The sequence below is a fragment of the Chenopodium quinoa genome, unplaced genomic scaffold, assembly GCF_001683475.1.
Source record: "Chenopodium quinoa cultivar QQ74 unplaced genomic scaffold, ASM168347v1, whole genome shotgun sequence".
Lineage (NCBI taxonomy): Eukaryota > Viridiplantae > Streptophyta > Magnoliopsida > Caryophyllales > Amaranthaceae > Chenopodium > Chenopodium quinoa.
Window position 1 is genome coordinate 2,539,087 of NW_018744813.1, and position 20,539 is coordinate 2,559,625.

Below are 20,539 nucleotides of genomic sequence, written 5' to 3' on the forward strand. Positions count from 1 at the left end.
CTTTTGTACAGCTAAATTTTATCAGATTAAGAAAACGCGTGAAAATAATTTCTAGCGCCTGACGACAGGGATTAGCGCCTGGCGCTAGCCTTAGCGCCTCGCGTTAATGTTTAGCGTCTGGCGCTAACCTATTTTATCTTCGTCGAAACTCTGATTTGTTTTTCTATCCGTTTGGCTGATTTTCTCTATAAATAGCCTCCTAAAACCTCCGTTTTTTATCATCAACAATCATCAACTCTCTATTTTTCAATTCTCGTCTCTCTCTAAGCTAAAACTTGTTCTCTCTCTTTTCTAAACCAACCCTTTTGCATATAAATTCCGCATTCACAAGACCAAGACACACCTAGCCAAATTCAAAGTTTCCTTCACCCTAGACGTGAAAGGTTTTAATTTCTGAGGGTTTGGTCCCAAATCTCTATTTCAATTATTTAATTTAATTGTTTGATTATTATTTTCCTTGAAGTTACTAACGTGTGTATTTTGTTATTAGAAAGAGATACGAGGCATCCAAGTAAGTGCTTAATTGATTTTATTGATATTATGATATAGAATTCACGTTTAGGTTGTTATTATGATTCCTAGTGTCATGTTAGGGTGTTTTGATCTTCCTAGTATCATGTTTAGGGTAACAACTATAATTTCTAATATCAAATATGCTTATTATGATTCCTGCGATGCTTCCTATGTTCTTTCCTAATATTCATGTTAGTATCATGTTAGGACTATATATTTGATCTTTGATGTTTAGTAACATGCTAGGGTTTGTTATTAATCTTGTTAGTATCATGCCTAGGATCTTGCTATTATTATGCTTTAACATGATTATTATTATTATTATTATTATTATTATTATTATTATTATTATTATTATTATTATTATTATTATTATTATTATTATGTTGCTTGATTATTTTTATTGTAATTGCTTGATCACGCCTTTTATGCATGTTTAAAGGGAATTGGTACTTGTAATCACGCTTAATAAGATAATTAATAATCTTGTTTAGGGTTAATTTGATTATAATTCAAGTGATCACCAATAATAGTTTTTTTTGTGCATTAATATTCAACCAACATAGATAAACAGGTTTAGGGTTAATCCTATTGATTGCATGTTAGTCAGAAAGCGCACATGAATACGATCAGAATAAAGTAGAGGCCTGTTATTAGGGCAGGTTCAATCTCTTTTAGGTTGGATTTGTACCTTCATCCCCGAACTACTAGTCATGGTTCCAGACCTATTGGAGATGACGATCTCCTGGATCGTTAAGGGGTGTAACCTTCACCTCGTGAACGGTTTACAAGTTCCTAAAACTTGTTGGCGACTCTTTTGCTCTATCTTCTTTCCCTTTGGACACCACCATACTTTAGTGTATAATCATAGTGGGGTTCAAGCTAGGGGTAATGCTTGAAATATTCCCTACACGTACTCATTTGGAATCGTTGCGGTTTAGGGTTTAGAAGGGTTAGGAAGGGTTACAAGGGTATGTAATCGTTGCGGTTTAGGGTTAAGAAGGGTTACAAGGGTATGCAATCGTTGCGGTTTAGGGTTAAGAAAGGTTAATAGGGGATTAGAAGTGATATCCGTACTCATTTGGCTTTATTATACAAAAAATACCAAAAAGATATATATGGGGGGTGGGAGTACAGCAAAAAAAGATAGAGTATAGTAAAAATATGAAATTAGACCAAACGGAGAGAGTAAAATGGGGGAGTGTGATGGTTGACAAGACAACTCAAAGCTAATAGGGTTATTTCATGTCTTGTCATAAAATACTAGGGATATAGTATAAAAACTAAAAAGGCAAAAGTTGTACTCCATAATTTGCGTGAAAACCAATAAATATTTTGGAACAAAGTAGAAGATCTTTTAAAATACTCCGTAGTAGTTGTGTAAGAACAATTGGAGTACAGTAAAAAACGACGGATGGCATGAAAAAGGAAACCACATCTACTAAACTGTAACATGCCCATGTGAAGTCGTACTCGACCTGAAAGTGAAACAGAAGTTGCAATGACCCTACAAGTTACCAGGCGTCTAGTTTATTACTACTCTGTATTAAAAATAACTTAATGATAGAATCATAGAATTGTGTTGAAATAAAATTGAACACCAGCGAATGTGATTAGTGTAATTAAAGTACGACTATTTTGTTTATTTGGCACTTTGAAATGTGGGGGTAAGATGTACTTCAAGTCGGTCAAGGATTAACAAGGTAAACACGAAGTATACGCTAAGTCATTAACTAACATTAACTAACATAATTAGAGACGAACAATACGCTATTTCATTAACTAACATTAACTAACTGGCCATTTCCAATACACTTCATATCCATGTTTGGCAAAATTTTAAATTGAATTAAGACCATGAAATGTTATTGTAAAAGTAGAGTTACAATAGGGTTAATTTATGATGGGGGAAACAGTCAAATCTTACAAAAAAAAAAAAAAAAAGTTCAGGGTCAACAACATTTTGATAATATAAGTTTGATTAAAACCATTTTGGTTAAATTGATTCAGTACTCCGTAGTGGTTAAGGTTAGTTTGGTTACAAAGCGGGATAAATCAGATCACTTGCAGTTCAAAACCAGTAAATTTATATAAATTTGAATACCAATTTCGGTTCTTAAATAATAGGTTTTTTAATTCCATAATTAGTGACAACGCATATAATATTATCTGGTTTTATTCCACACAGTTATGAGAAATTTGGTTTTAAAATACTCAGGACGACTAAAATTGGGTATTAGTTTTATAATTATAAGTTTATATGAAACAATGTCAGTTTATCGATCAACGCAATTAGGGAAATGCACAAATTTGGTTGCATGCTCAAATTTTTCATCATTAGTATTCATTTCCAAATTTTATCCATTATCTCTCTAACAATGATGTTATGATATTTAATTGTTTTATATATACATATATATATAAATATATATACACACACATATATATATATATATATATATATATATATATATATATATATATATATATATTAATGTTAACAATGTCACCAAATGTTTAACCTAGTTCTATAAATGGCTTTCTCACAAACCTAGTGGGCCTATAATTAAGCGTAACTTTTATCCCTCAATCAATGCTCCTATATAAAGGAGTGCTGTACAGGCTCCCTCACCACCAGCCATCTAAACAAACTAGTAACAAAATGCCTTCCTCCTCGAAAGCTGATGTCATTTCCCAAGGTGATAGTGAGAACATGAGTGACGACGCTGCATCTCCGACCAAACCAAAGGAGAAGACAGATGGTCTTTCTCCCAGTCAGGAAGATAAGGGCAAAATGAAAAAAGGGTTAACTGAGAGTGCAGATAAGGGAAAGGCGGTTGCCCTCCCCCCTTTTGATGCCTTACCCCTAGTTGTTAGTAAGGGAAAACGCAAGTCGCTTGCCTTTAAAGGAGATAAGGGCAAGGGAAAGGTTGAAGAAGGGATCTGCAACGATAAGAAAGGAAAGGGGGTAATGCCAGCCAAAAAGGTGAGAAGGTCAGCTCGAAAGAAAAGAAAGTTGGAGTCGAAGAGTGCTTCTTTAAGCATGTCTGCTGGGGTGCATCCTTACTATCGAAAACAGGAGATGAATCCTTGTGTGGAAAGAAAGGTGCTGGCTCATCTGAGGACGTTTTTTGGCAAGGGGAATAATGAATCCTCCGACAGTAACTCCTCCAGCTGCAATGAAGATGAATCTGAAGGAAAAACCACCATGGGAGAGTCCTCCAATGCAGGCCTTAAAAATGATCACTTCCTCGCTTTCACCTTCTGGTACAATCCAAGCCCTATCATCAATTACATAATGAATCATATTATCATCAATGACACTAACCTCTCCATCATAACATTACATCATTCGGGTAAGTTCTCTTTGAATTTCGTAAAACTTAGCATCGGTGTATAACTTCTGAAATAATTTTTCATGTTTGAAACCCCTCACAAGGCGTCTGATGAATTTGTAGCCTTCGCATTTGCTTCATTCTCATCTGTAACCCTCTTCTTCATTGCCCTTGTGTAACGTAGAGGGAATTCACACAACCTAGTTTTCCGATTAACAAACCCATCAAAGAAATTGTTTATGCTCTCCACTCGTTGCGTGGTTTTTATCCCCGCCCAGAAATACTCTCGCATAAAGGCCGGAATCCACATATGTCTCTCCTTAAACAAGCCATCCAACCACTCATTCTTCTCCAACTTGTATTTTTTAATGCACTCGTGCCACCTTCTTTCAAACTCCTCAAAAGTAAAACTCTCATATATTATGGCCTTCAAGGGGCTCTTGAACTCTTTGTACCTATTGTGACATAATACACTCAAACATGAAGTTTTCAATAAAAAAATTTGACAGTGTGGTAATTGCAACATATACATATGTAAAGCACTTCAAATACAAAATGAATACAAGACTCACAACCACACACAGAGTTACATGCATCATCGGAAACATATACAAGAATAAAGTAAATCAAAACTCAAAACAACCACAAACAATGACATTAAAGTATTAACCGGGGCACTTACTTGTCGCACTTTCCTAGTTTGTCACCAAACTTCTTGACAATATGCCATATACACCAACGATACCTGGAGCTGGGCATTGTTTCTACCAAGGCCTTTCTCATGGAGGATGCTTGATCAGTCAGAATAGCGAGTGGAGGTCTGTTGCCCATGGAAGCAAGCCACTGTCGGAAAACCTATGCGTATGTCTCCGCATCTTCTCGCAAAACTAGTGCACAACCCAACATGATGGATTGCCTGTGATGATTCACACCTACGAAATTCACAAATGGAAGTTCGTATCGATTTGTTAAATAGGTAGCGTCAAAGCAGACTACATCCCCAAAGTACTCATATGCAGCCCGACTCTTGGCATCCACCCATAAAACATCCTTCAACCTACCATATTGGTCTAAGTGGTGACAATGGTAAAAATTCTGATTGTCTGCTTGCATCTGCTAAAAATAAGCCTTCATGGCTGTCGCATCACCCCCCCTCCATTTTAAGTCTCCTAGATTTCCTTCAGTGAAGGCAAGACCTTCTTCGTATGTGACAGACCATTACGAACTTTGGAAACAGGTACACCCTCTTCATAAAAATTTATCAAAGTCTTTCTCACATTTGAGGTGTAGTTCTTCATCCAATATTCTTTAACTAACACTGCATTACTGGGCTTTTGATCATGATTGTGCTCATTAAAAACCTTCCTTAACTCCCACTCCCCATCTTCATTCACCCCGACATATATCATAACGGGGCAGTAACATTTCTTTGACTTCCTCTTGCCTTGGGCATGCTCTTGCACTCCTATGACTCCATTAACATTTCCTCCACACCCATCAACATCTATCGCCTTTGCCCTCTTTTTCGCTTCCCTTTGAGCCCTCATGTTAGGGGCACCCCAACACTCACACCTCCATGTTATGCACTTACGCTCATTGGTAACTTTAGATTTCGTCCCTTGCACCCTCCTTGCACTCTCTATATCCTCCCATGTTCTGAAGACCATGCCAACTTTAGGGTATTCAACTACAGGGCCTAGACTACTCTTATTAGTTGATACTACTGTCTCTATAGTCTGCATTGTATGAATGGGAGAACGGTATTCAACAACTTTAGCATATTGTTCTTCGCGGATTGGGGACATTGGAGGCAAAAGATCAATACCATCCATGTCAGACCAACACCCCTCACCACCCACGTTATCACAGTCAGAAACCATAGCATCACAATCGCCATCCATAATATAAAAAATGGTCACCAGTTAATACCTAGTTATAACATTACATGTAGCACAACATTAATATTATACATTAATTAATACTGCTGAATATACCTAGTAAACCAATGCTTTTAAAATTACATTACATTTACAGAATATAAATAGTAATCCATTTTCCAACTATTATTGAAATCACATTAACTGCAATATGCTAACTTAAATTGATCTATTCTTAAATGAAATCGGCCTAAGGCATGATCTTACAAAAGCTATTTTTAAACATTTAAACAATAGATGGATTTCGCACTATTGAACATCACTACCCTCAATTGAAGCTAATATGTCCACAACAAATCACAGAATTAAACCATTTAAATTAACATTATCCACCTCATTTTCGCACAGTTAAGCCAATACACAGAATAATTTAGCTTGACTTCCCTCACACCCGGAAGTTCACTAGTCCGAGTAAAGCTAAATCGTCAAAATTAAATCCCACAAACCCTAAGGTCTAAAACATTACTATAATAAACTAATTTTAAACAGCAACATAACAAGTACCAACAATGAAGAACACCCATTGCACGAATCGACGAGATAAATTACCTCAATTTGATTCCAGAATTTTAATGGCCTACTCGATCGATCTACCTATTAATGTTGATTTTCATTTGCTTTCTCCTTCATTGATCAATTTCGAGCTCTATCCATTATTCTCTATCTTCTCTCTTCTGACAAAAGTTACTCAATTTACTTTCTCTGTCATGGTAAAAAGTTAACGCTCATTTTGACGATCCTTTTTTTCCGTTTCAAAGGTCGTCAACTCCGCGTCCAAGCCAAAACGTTAACTCCAGAAGGCATATTTGCACATGGGCTTTTTTAATCAATTGTTTGCGCATTTCAAGGTAAACTGTTTACGATGCTGCCATTTGATTTACGAAAATTGTTTATCACTTTGACTAACCGGGGCTCCCTAAAAAAACTATTGTAATAATTTAAGGTAAAAATAATATAAATATAAAAATATGATGTCATTAATTAATTTATTTATAAATATCACTAGGTTAGAACCCGTGTGATGCATGATTTATATAAAACCTATTTTTAATTTGTACATTTTAATAATAATCGCTATTATATATGAACATAAATAAGAATTACGTACATTTTGTTACTTAAAATCTTTTATTTTCATCAAAACTATGATATAGTATCTGTTCGACGTCGTCTAATTCATATTTAAATGTAGGAGATTATTTATTAGTGTGTTATTAAAAATTGTTTCAACTTCCTACGATAAATTGATACTCGTAGGTTTTAGTTGTAAGATAGAAGCTTCTAATATAAATAACATCATCATTGCATTTAGGCGGGAAATTTTTTATTAAGAGAATGACATCATCTTAATAGTTAATAGATAGATGTGACGTAGGGTCAACACAGGAAAAAATCATGTGAAAGACGGAATGTGAGCTTTAGTTGTTCTGAACAAAATACGCAGCCAGCCCCCTCCCTTGCGAAGAGAAAATGGCTCCAAAGAAGAAACAACAGCAGCAGAAACAAAATCAGCAGCAGCAAAAGAATGATTCTTCAACATCAGCAGGAGGCCCAAAGCTGCAGTTATCGGCGGAGAATGAGCAGAGGTTGCGCCGCTTGTTGCTCAACAATAGCAGCGACGCTGCCACCGTCCGCCCGACGTTCGAAGAATCACAGTCGTCTTCTCTCTCCAAAGCACAGAAAACCAAGAAGCTCAAATCAATTTACGAGAATCTCTCTTGCGAAGGATTCTTTGATGATCAGATTGAATGTGCTCTCTCTTCTCTTAAGGTAGTTAATTTAATTTTTTTTTTATTATTTATTTTTTTATCACTATTATTTTAGTTGTTCAATTTGATTAAGCATGCCAATTTTTGTTTAGAAGTCGAATTAGTGTAATTGTTTGGTTTTTAATTAGTTTTGTGTTCATGCTAAATTTCGTCAAGTAGGATTTGACGTGGGATACGGGCTACGGATCAACTAAATTAAAATAGGGAGTATGGAATGTGGAAAGTAAATGACGGAAAAATAAAGGGAGAGGGAGGAGACACAATATGGTGACGCGGAAAACCCCAATGAAGGTGGGTAAAAACCGTGGGTGGCAATGAGTCCACCAATCCACTATAATACGGGCATAAAACCAATAATTACAAGTACAATGCGTGTTTGGTGCATATAAAATACAACGTAGATAAATACAAAGTAAATGGAGTGTATCAATCTCGTAATATGGCTAGGAGGTATGTGACACGCTTGTGGGTAAAAAGATGTTTGTATGGAGATTATGAAGGGTATAAAATATAGTAGATGGTAAGTGGATTATACAAGTGGTTTAGGAAATAATAAGAATAGCTACGAGGGCATACGGAAAATGAGGCTGCAAATGATACTAAGGTAATGTGGGTTTTAGTGGAATTCATATGTGGACTAAGCTCATGTATGGATATATTTCGCAGGAGTAGTATGTAGGTAGTGGGGAGAACTTAGGCTAGTATTTAGTTGCATGGGAGGCTAGTATCCGTAGGTTGTGACCTTATTTCATGGGAGGAAGACTCTTCTATTTATAGAACTTCCAAGAGTAGGTTGGAGAGATATTTGGGTGGTTGTTGCATAGTGGTTCCTTGATTCTCTCACCCGCTTTCTTAATTGGTGGAGTAGTGGTTGATTCCTTTACTTGGTCTTTTAATGAACTTGGACTTGTTCTAGGGTGTAGATACATAGTAACAATCTTGAAGATTGATTCTTGTTGACCCATTGTCCCTCCTTGATTTTAGGAAGCACTCGTAACTATCTTGACCCGGTCTTGTAGAGTCGATCGTTGACTATCATTATCGGTCAACCATTGTACAAAATTACCCCATAACAAGTAAAACTTTAAGGCGGTAGAATCATGTCAATGACAATGCTAATTTAGCAAATCAAAGTGATATATAATACGTTGATGAAGATGATCAATGGAAAAAGAAATAAATATTTAAGCTAGACAATAAATTAAAGAGCATGATCATGACATTGTAAATTTAGAAACTAAAAGCGATAATGTTGTGTATGTCAATTGTGTCGGTGACTACCACGGTTTGTGACAAGATTGATGGAAGTCGACATACATTTTAATTAATAGAAAGTTACCTTGATAAGAATTGATGTCATTTAAATCGAGCCCTCAATGTTGGATCACTCGGGAAGATTAAGTCAGGTTTAGCCCCGATGTTTTATTCGATATTGGTAAATTATCTACAAGAGAATTCTCATATATCGACTCGTTGTTAAATAACCATGAAATAATAACAAATAACATTCTCCACCATACGTATTCAGAAAAGCGTTAAGCATTCATAAGTATGTTAAGAATGAATCATAATAAAAGCATCGACAATTAATCAAAATATAATGATCAAAGCGTCAAAAACTAAGGAAAAATAATCATAATAACCAAAGCGTGATGTATCGAAGCATCAGGGATCAAATAACAAAATTTAATCAAAGCATTAGATTGATAATCAGATCATATTATCTTGCCCCCTTGTGGCAACTTCATGAAAAAATGTAAACAATATGGAATGAAGTTAGCCACAAAATATAATGCTACCGCCAACTTGTTGTTGTTTTGCTAACGATAATATTCTGACATCATCACTACTGACTGACATCGCCGAAACTAACTATCGTTGCTGAAATGGAAGATCGACGTTGCTGAAACTAGCTGTTGACGGATGGATGACGTCTGAGTTATTGTTGGCGATAGTAAATTGCTGATAATCTTATTAGCTCCAACCTTGATGGTGACATCACTTGATTACTTATCTGTTTCAACGATAGCATAGCCTAGAAACAATGTTAGTCTATGAAGGTAAGCATTAAGATATAGTCGGTTAGTGCATAAGAGTCAAAGTTAATTGGCAAAGAAAAAATAAATAAGCTAAGTAAGCGAACAACATTTGCATGAGTGCTTTTGTTTATTAAATGACGATGAAATAATAGCAATTAAGTTAAAAGATAATGCTTTTAAAGCTCTAAAAAATTGATAAAAACAAAATGTAAAACATTAAATTAGAAATGGAGCTTCAAAGTAACAGCGGTCATGTAAATAATGAAAATTAGGAACAGATGGTAATAACTCGTCAGTACAAATAAATGTAATTAAACCTTTATGACAAGGGTCACAATTATGTCAACAATATGACGTACCTTGGTAGCGTCGATTAGGTTTCGTAGCATGCTTGATAATAGTGACATATAATTCAGATAATATAGTAGAAAACTTACATTGGGAAAAGTGTCAACGTTTAAGTCTAATCGTTTACTTGAGAATTTGTCATTCGAGTCTTCCTACCATGGCTGTGTTATAATCCTCGACCTTGGGTGTCGAGCCCCCAGCGTCATGCTTTAGGTTAACATCAAATCTATAATCTCTTTTTTAAACTTATTGTTAATTACGCATAAAACCACACTAGCACATAACAACATATACAAAGTAGCATTTGATATATGTACTTGCATTAAAAACGAGTCAAAGCATTAACAATTAATCAAAGTCTAGTGATCAAAGTGTTAGAAACTAGAGCATTAAAATTCAAAACATAATAATACAATCCTAAAGATTAAAGCGTTGAGAATTAGCAAGAGAACAGTAGCAAAAAATATTTGAGGCATTAGATTAATATTGAAAGTATATTATCTTGTCCCCTTGTGGCAACTTCATGAAAAATGCAAATAATATAAAATGAAGTTACCCACATAATATAATGTTACCATTAGTTTGTTGCTATTGTCGATGACAATACCTCGATGTCACAATTAATTGATGTTATGGATATTCACCTGTAATCTTATTTTATCTAAAATCACGGTTGGTACATAGGTTAGTCATCATGAAAAATATATATAAGCATTAATAGCCAATGTCATTATATATGATTGGTAAAAATTTCATGAAAATATTTGTAGAATGGAGAAGTGTCAAGTAAAATATCTAAATTTTATATCAGATTAAATCTTACTTGCATCATCGTTAAAACTAACTATTGTCGTCGACGTCGAAGCAAGTTGGTGACAAATGATATTGATTTGTTGACTGATGACCTCCATGGCTTTATTGGCCTCCACATTGATGGTCAGTGTCATTTGACTACTTTGATTATGACGATATAGTCTGTCATAGACTAAAGGAAATACAAAATAGTTAGTTAACTTAATTAAACCACAAAAAAGAATATTACCAAACTTGTTGAGATCGTCAAAGATAATCTCCCTTTGAGTTAGGTTGGCGTCGATCACCACTTCTCATCGTCAGACCACGAACAGTAATTTTTATGAAGTCACTTTATAAGATTGGATATATCTTGATGATGGGAATGTGTTTGAAAAGAAACTTTTGTAGGGTTAGGATTTTAATCTAGCTGCATCCCCACAGACGGCGCCAAATTGTTCATGCTAAATTTCGTCAAGTAGGATTTGATGTGGGATACGGGCTACGGATCAACTAAATAAAAATAGGGAGTATGGAATGTGGAAAGTAAATGATGGAAAAATAAAGGGAGAGGGAGGAGACACAATATGGTGACGCGGAAAACCCCAATGAAGGTGGGTAAAAACCGCGGGTGGCAATGAGTCCACCAATCCACTATAATACGGGCATAAAACCAATAATTACAAGTACAATGCGTGTTTGGTGCATATAAAATACAATGTAGATAAATACAAAGTAAATGGAGTGTATCAATCTCGTAATATGGCTAGGAGGTATGTGACACGTTTGTGGGTAAAAAGATGTTTGTATGGAGATTATGAAGGGTATAAAATATAGTAGATGGTAAGTGAATTATACAAGTGGTTTAGGAAATAATAAGAATAGCTACGAGGGCATACGGAAAATGAGGCTGCAAATGATACTAAGGTAATGTGGGTTTTAGTGGAATTCATATGTGGACTAAGCTCATGTATGGATATATTTGGCAGGAGTAGTATGTAGGTAGTGGGGAGAACTTAGGCTAGTATTTAGTTGCATGGGAGGCTAGTATCCGTAGGTTGTGACCTTATTTCATGGGAGGAAGACTCTTCTATTTATAGAACTTCCAAGAGTAGGTTGGAGAGATACTTGGGTGGTTGTTGCATAGTGGTTCCTTGATTCTCTCACTCGCTTTCTTAATTGGTGGAGTAGTGGTTGATTCCTTTACTTGGTCTTTTAATGAACTTGGACTTGTTCTAGGGTGTAGATACATAGTAACAATCTTGAAGATTGATTCTTGTTGACCCATTGTCCCTCCTTGATTCTAGGAAGCACTCGTAACTATCTTGACCCGGTCTGGTAGAGTCGATCGTTGACTATCATTATCGGTCAACCATTGTACAAAATTACCCCATAACATTTTGTATCTATGATGAATTGGATTTTGATGTAAATTGTATTTGATTGTTTGATCTTGAGAGGCTGAGATGGAGTACATATTACATTGTTATTGATTGTTAATTTATCATAGTGATGAAGGAAACAACTTACAATGCTTTATTTAAGAACTACTTTGAAGTAAATAATTTGTCGAGCATACTCGAATTAAAGGGTTTTTTATTTTATTTTATTTTATTTTTTTATTTTTATTTTATTTTTTTTGAGGCAATTAATTAATTAATTTATTATTATTATTATTGTTATTATTATTATTATTATTATTATTATTATTATTATTATTATAACTTCATGGAAGATTACTTATTATTATTATTATTATTTGGATTCGTGTTTTAATGATTAATATTTGTATGATATTGTTTGAAAAAAATTCATTGTGAGGTGGAGAAACTGAGCTAAATATGAAGGATATGTATCATTTTTCTGAAAAAAATTTCCCTTCAAGCAAACGAAGCCTAGTGAACTTCATTTGGCTAAAAGCCGTTTTTTTCAGTATTTAACATGATTATAATTTTTTTATAGCTTGGAGAATCACACAATTACTACAATCATTTTTTTTTTCCTCTGTGAGGCAAGACCAAATCTGTGACCTTGCTGTTAATAAATTTGAAGTCTTTAGACCACAATGTTACCAATGAGTTTTATGTTGCCTTGCTTTCTCTGTTAATATTACCCTTTGCTACATGTACGTCATAGGCGTGGAATATGATGAATATGACCTTATCCATTGCAAATAATTGTGAACTACGTGTGGACAATATGAAGAATGTATAGGAGGCACTATAGTATGTTTGATGTAGTTGTTTAATGCATGCACTTGCTAGTGCTAACTTTGCTTATACTTCCCTTTCAAATGCTGTATTAAAAAGTGTTCCTTTTAAAGTTGCTAATTAAGTTTTTTCTGCTTTGATTTTGACCTTTGTAGGATGGTGCAACTTTTGAAGTTGCGTTGGACTGGTTATGCTTAAATTTATCCCGGACTGAACTACCTGTTAAATTCCGTGATGGATTATCCATGCATGCAGGTGGCTAACTTAAACAACATTCACATCATGATGTTTACAAAATACTGTTCTAAATACCGTATTACATGTTTATAGTGTGGAAACCCTGAATTAGTGTTCGAATTTGGGAAATTTTGTCAACAACTACCAATTAAAGCATGTGTTTTGAAAACAACTACCTATTAAATTTTTTTAAAAGAATTACCACAAAGTTGTAAAAAGTTTACGTTGCACTACTACTCTAACAATTTTGGCTAAAATTTTCCGCATTTGAGTCTCACTTTTTATCACGTTTTATCTTTATGAAGGGTAATTTAGTCAATTTAGATGGTGATTTTACGAGGTAAAGGTAAAAAGTGGAACCTACATGCCAAATATTCTAAATGAAATTATTAGAGTGGTAGTGCTACTTTAACTTTTTACAATTTTGTGGTAGTTCTTTTAAAAGAAATTTTTAATAGGTAGTTGTTTTCAAAACACGCGCTTTAATTGGTAGTTCTTGATAAAATTTCTTCGAATTTGAAATATATATAATGTCTTTGTCTACCTTGTTTTAGGAGGGTCGATAGGTGTGGTGTCTACTGCACAAGAAAATTGGAATCCCCCAGCTGATACAACAACAAGGTCTGATGATGAAGTGCATAGATTTTCTGTCATAACTAGAGGTCGTCACAATGATGACTCCTTAGCTTTATATGAGCCATCTTAAGCTGATTGGATTCGTCAATACATGGAAAAAGAGGAAGAGGTATATTGTTGCCATCCTTTTTGTATATTTGTCATTTTAAAATCTGGGAGTATAAAGAAATGTAGTGAAAAGACCACGATGCCCCTAATTCAACTCTTTATTTTAATATGATAAGCTCCACTTGGCTTGAAACATAATAGGTTTTCTAAAATAGCATAAAAAACCGGAAATTTTTATATGTTTTTGTTTTAAAAATTATTAATGTGCGTGTGAATTCTTTGGAGTTTATACAATTGTTAACATTCTCTCTCTCTCTGAACCAATTGTACTTGTATATTTTTCAAATAATCACAACTGTAATGATCTCCTAATTTCCCTTGGTGTATGCAACCTGATTTTGCAATGCCTTACTTTTTCTTCTCCACAAATTGAAGTTTCTTTACTAAAAGAGCAATTTTAGTTTGATTTTTCTGTATTTTTTTAATTCCCTTCCCGTTTTTGCTCTCTTAAAACATTTATTTGCTAGACTAAGGTTCTGAAGTGGGTAAAAGCTTTTGTCTTAGTTACTAGTTTGGGGAACAGGCACCAAGGGCTTTCCAAATAACACTATTCCCAAATTACTTTGTAATTCTATTTATTTGTCTCTTGGTGGGGACTCTTTGTCCTCTTGTACTTTGTGGTTAGTTTATTTGTAGTTAAAGTATAACATTTTTCGTATCAAAATATTTGTTTGTTTTGATATAGTTTATTTGGTTTGGTTGGTATACATTTCATGAACCCTCCTATATTTGAGGTCATTTACAATATATATCGGTTAGAAAGGTGAAAGGTTTCCGTTGAAGACAAATGGTAAGAATGTTCATGGTTGAGAATTTTCTTCAGCTACTTTGTCAAAGCGAGTGGTGTATTTAGCTTTCTTTCATGCTAATGGAGTATTAAGTGTTGTGTCTGGCCTGTCAATTGGTTGGTCAGTTGAGTTAGGGTAAAGTTATCTCGGGTTACGGGTTATTTTGGGCCGGGTTATGCGTTGAAACATAAAAGACCCTAACCCAAAGTTTTGGTTCGAGTTAATCCATTGGGTTCATATTATTTAATTTTTTCGCCTAATATTATAAAATTTAGACATTTCAAACATTGTTTGCACCTTATTATTTCAATTGTTAAGCAACAAAGGCTGTCAATTTCCAACTTTTAAGCAACTTTTCTTGGATTAACGCCGGTTGTGCAACTCTTCATTTTGGAGTCATTTCTGGCAACCGAGGAAGTCCAGTTAGAGATGAGTAAGACTGAAAGAAATGGGAGGCGATTAACTTCAATAGTATAAAATAGGATTTGCATTTTCCTGTTTAAGTTACTGCTTACTTTATATTAAAAAAAAAGCCTTGTAACCCAACGAGTAACCTAGCCCCAACTCGTTTTGATTTGCTTTTGTGCAGGTTAAATGTGTTCAGGTTAAAATGGGTTTCAGGTTAATAAGATGTGTTCAAATTCCAAAAAATGGTTCGGCTTTTTGGGTTGGGTCAATCTTTGACATATTTAGTTCCGTCCCTTTATTTTCTTTAATTTTGGTCAACTTCTGGTCTATTGCTTGCTTCATCTTTCTTATATATATATATATATATATATATATATATATATATATATATATATATATATATATATATATATATATATATTGTATGTGGACGTTTATGAGCATTATATTGTTTGGGGTTCAAAGTTGGAGGGAATAATTGTTGACAAGATGAGAAATGGTGATAAAGATGACAGATTAGGGAGTGCTTAGAGAGTACTAAGAGAGTGGATTTCAAGGAAGATGGGAAGATGTTGGTGGTGTTGGGAGCACAAACTATTTTGGTTTTACCATTTCCTAATAAAAATCAGGAAAACACTTCCTTTTTAATTCCCTTTTGTAGTTGGGCTATTGGTAGATGCCTAAATATTTGGAGGATTCAAGCTTTGGTAGGCACCCCTTGTTATTTGTCGATGAATGTAAGGTAATTTTATGAATATCATGTGGTAATCTATGTAGAAGATGGGCCAGTAAAACGTAAATGGCCTCACGTTGCTGGTTTAGCTGGGCAAATTTTTTTTAATATATTAGTAATGAGTTAAGGATCAATAGTTATCCATTTTTTTTTCTTGCATCTGAATGTTTTTAATTGCTTTTGCAGATAGAAACCGAGAATTGTGAAGATATGCTGTCAGATGAAGATTCTTGCAAAAAGGTATTAACATTGTTTTGCCATCATCTAAAGTTCTATACTTTAGTAGTTAAGGCTGATAAGGAGAGCTTCATTATCTTTTATACGGCCTTTGTTCCTCTAGTATCGTAACATAGTGGAAGGGCATAAGATTTTAGGTAGTGGGAAAAAAGGAAGAAAGATAAAGGCAAATTACAAACTTGTTTATGTGATTGCAAGCATTAATTAAAGTAACAACTAGCAAGGGTGACCTGGGTGTTTGCAGTGCAAAAATAGATACTCGTTCTCCTAAATGTATGTTGCAATTTTGTGAAACTTCCTATAGGGGTAAATGTTGCAATATTATAAGAACCGAGGAAATGTCTAGGATTGTTGTTATGTCATTCTTGTTATTATTTTTTTTATTATTTTTATTTTAAATACAGAAATTAAACATCCCATGCAATGGAAAAGAATTATAACTCTTTTTGTTTAGATATCTACTTGTGAAGTGTGATGCATTTGAATATGATTAAAATTTATTTCTGACTAGCATTAGCAGTAGTTACTAACTTACTAATGCTTTGTAAAATGATGGCAATAACGTTGTACTTACTAATGCTTTCAAAAATGATGACAACAATGTCTGTTACAGGAACCTAGGTCATATGGTACAATTATTGAGGAGTACCAATCCGCACATTTGGAAGCTTTTGTTGCTAAGGAGAAAAAGGACAAAAAAAGCCAAGAAGCAGCTAGCAATAAAATCCGCCTGTTGAAGCAGGAGATTTCTGATTTAGGTTGATCTTGATTATATGAAATTCCTGTCAGGGTTTTTAGACAAGTATGATTCAATCTAAGAAGACTTGTATTTTTGAACCAGGGGAATTGAATATGTTTATGTCTAATATTGCTAAAATGGAGGCACCTTGTTCTGTATACAACATGGAGGGCAATTCTAATATAGAAGCAATGGCTGATTCATTAATTGATAAAGTGGGGATGGAGCATTGCTCCAAGGATGAGGCAACGGTACAAAACGTTCCTTTTGACGAGGTGGTACCTCTACAAGAGGAATCAGAAGATATTGATCTTTGCAACATTTTCATGGAAGGTGACTCAAGTAATGCGGCCTTAACTCCTGAAGTCGTGATGAAACAAAACAAAGCAAGAACAAGAGGATTACCAACTAGTAAAGACTTGGAAAAATTGGAGGGCATCTGGAAAAAGGTACTTTGACAACATATATTGTTCTTTAGGCTTCAGCACATCATGCTCATGGTTATTTCCTGGTTTGTTACTTTTGATGTAATGCTTTTTTTCTTCTTCAAGTATGACTTTGCTGGACTGCAATTCCATTTGTATCTGCCTTTCTTCTGATAGTAAATGTTCTTTTGTCTAACATTAATAATGTAACAGAGGTTATCACAGTATTAATTTAATCTACTTCCTGACTTAAGAAAGTGAAAAGGAAAATTAAGTAAAGTACAGATTAATACAGTGTTGATTTTTCTGCTAAGTACATTGTACAGCAAGATATAGGAGAAAGAAAGAGTAGGAAACATTTACTTGTAGTGTTAATCTTTGATTCACTTATAAATTTCAATGCATAATAAAATATTTATCTTCGTTATATTTCAGTGCGTCCTCTAAATCTTGTGTTTTTCATTACAGCTGTATCACCTGTATGATTGTTATATGACTATATAATCTACATATTACAGGGGGGTCCACCTAGGATTCCTTAAGCTGTTCTTCATCAATTGTGCCAAAGATCAGGTTGGGACCCTCCAAAATTTGACAAATTGGGTAAAAAAGGAAGTGGTTTTAATTATAGTGTTAGTGTTTTGCGTAAATCTACTGGGAGGGGTAAGAGCCGAAAAGCTGGTGGTTTGATCACACTGCAGCTCCCTGGACAAAATGAAACTTTTGAATCTGCTGAGGTACTGACTTTAGTCCCTTTTCAAGTCTGTGACTGCATAATATATTTGACGATCACAATGAAGAGCAAGCTCCTTATTATTGTATGATATGTGTTTTATAGACCATCATCTTTATTCATTTTTCTTCAATGCACTTTTGAGTGTGGACCTTCTTGTTAGGATCATATACTTGCTACCTACTTTGGCATTGAGAATTTGATAAAGTAGGATGTTTTGGACTTTGCATTTTTCTTATCCTTAAAGAAAAGTAGTTTTGGGTGTTTTCTTCCATATTGGTGTACCTCTAGATTGATTTATGTTGGCCATAGGAAATAAAGGGGAGGAAGACTCTTAAAAGTGGCTTGTTGACTCTTTTGGGTAAATTGACCACATTGGTATAAAAGTTAGCATGTTAGCGACACATTGATATAAAAATTATTACCGACCATAAATTGGTAAAAAGGTTATCAAGTTGTTGGTATAAAAGTTACGAAAAATTGTCACCATTAATCCCAAATTTACCTCATTTGCCAATATTAATCCCAACTTCAATTTATTCCCTATCACTCCCAACTTTATACCCTATTAATTTTATCACCCCAATTGACTTGAAACCAGTTGAAGACTTAATCCTCGCTGACTTAGGATTACTTGCACACATGTCGCAACCTGATTGGTTAAAAAGTAAAAAAAAAAAAAAATCACGCCTAGCCAACATCCTTCGGAGCGCCGGCCACCGCACTGCTTGGCCATGTGTCGTTGCTGCCCCGGCCACCGCCCACGTACGTATGACTATTTGCAAAACTTACCCAGCCTTAAACGGTAGTTTTCCCACCCAAAACAACCGCTTCCCTCAAAAACGACCACTAAATTGGCCACAAACGGCTTAAATCAGCAGGTTTTGGGGCTGAATGGTTGATTTCAACCCTAAACCGGCCGATTTCGTTGCGGTTTGCCAATGGTTTCGAATGTTAGGGTTATGGTTTGGAATTTAGGGGTTAGGATTTGGTGGATTTTGGCTGGTTTACGTAGTAATCGAAGAGGAAATAGGAAGTGGTCGGAAGCACCGGCATCGGCGCTCGGGGGGGAAGGGGTTGGGCTGGTCGTGGTGGCAACGGGTGTTGTTGATAGAATTGCAGCCGATCTATTGAGTATGCGAAGTGCGCAGGGAAGAGGAGGTGGCAGGGACGCGGCAATACGGAGGTGGGAGAAGGGGAGGTAGTGCTGCCGGCGTCATGGATTACTGGTTGGTTGCAGGTGGCCGTGGTGGGAACCATAGAGGGCAGAGAGGGAAGGGGGAGGAGGGAGGAGAGAAAAGGTTTTTTTATTTTTTTTATTTTATTAATTTAATTTAATTTATTTTTTAACTTTATTTATTTATTTTAATTTTTATTTTTATTTTTTAAGCCAATCATACGCTGACATGTGTCTTGTAAACTGTAATATTAGGTTGGATGACCGGTTAGAGGTGATAAAAATTAATAGGGTATAAAGTTGAGAGTGATAGGGATTAAACTGAAGTTGGGATTTATATTGGCGGATGAGGCAAAGTTGGGATTAATGGTGACAATTTTTCTTAAAAGTTAACTTTTAAACCATTTTTTTCTTAACGCATCACTTTAATTTAATTTTAGTTTAAACTTTTCAATATTGTGTATTTGTTGTTTTTGTTAATACTTATTTGATGTGAAATACTTCATTTGTCCATGTCCATACACCTAAGATTATCGAAATATAATAACAAAAAAAATTATAAGAGTAAACGTTTTAAAATCTCAAAATTGGTAGGAAAGAGAAATTCCTTGGATTTAATGTCTCAAATCATGTTGAAAATGACGTGTATTTTCTAATTTTTTAAGAAAATGGAAGCAATTTTATTTATAAACTGTTAGCTCGATGTAATTCCAAACTTATAATTCGTATGCATGATCTTGAATTTTCCTCTATTATTCTTTGTTTTTTCAATAGAGTCCAAGAAATATTCAATAAATATTTAAAGAAGAGTAAATAAAAACATTTAAGAATAATGATGTGTACAATATGCGCTTATTCCGGATAGATAGTGTAAAGGGTTAAATGTCGCCACTCACTAACTTTTATACCAATATGTCTCACCTTTGATAGTTCAGCTCAAAATAATCACATCCTTTACATCCTGTAGGGAATATTTCAAGCATTACCCCAAACTTAAACCCCATTCTGATCATACACTTAAGAATGGTGGCGTTTTAAGGGAAGGAAGCTAGAGCAAAAGAGTCGCCAACAAGTTTTAGGAACTTGTAAACTGTTCACAGAGTGTAAGTTACACCCCTTAACGATCAAGGAGATTGTTAACTCAAATAGGTTTGGAACCAAGACTGGAAGTTCGGGGATGAATATACAAATCTAATCTAAAAGAGAAAGAACCCGCCATAATAAATAGGCCTCTACTTTAATCTTCTCGTATCTATGTGCGCTTTCTGACTAACATGCAATCATTAGGTTTACCCTAAACCTGTTTATCTATGTTGGTTAAATATTAGCGCACAAACAAATCTATTATTGGTGATCACTTGAATTATAATCATAT

At 34.7% G+C, this 20,539-nt stretch overlaps 1 protein-coding gene across 1 annotated transcript in view; it reads left to right on the top strand.

Moving 5' to 3' along the window:
• Window positions 1–16,966: 16,966 nt before the first annotated feature.
• LOC110704052 (DExH-box ATP-dependent RNA helicase DExH7, chloroplastic-like) overlaps window positions 16,967–20,539 on the top strand; it is a 40,706-nt gene continuing 37,133 nt past the window's right edge. Inside the window, 4 exon segments of the mRNA XM_021881839.1 lie at window positions 16,967–17,278; window positions 17,381–17,409; window positions 17,723–17,733; window positions 17,828–17,991. Of these exon segments, the coding sequence (XP_021737531.1) occupies window positions 16,967–17,278; window positions 17,381–17,409; window positions 17,723–17,733; window positions 17,828–17,991 (516 nt within the window).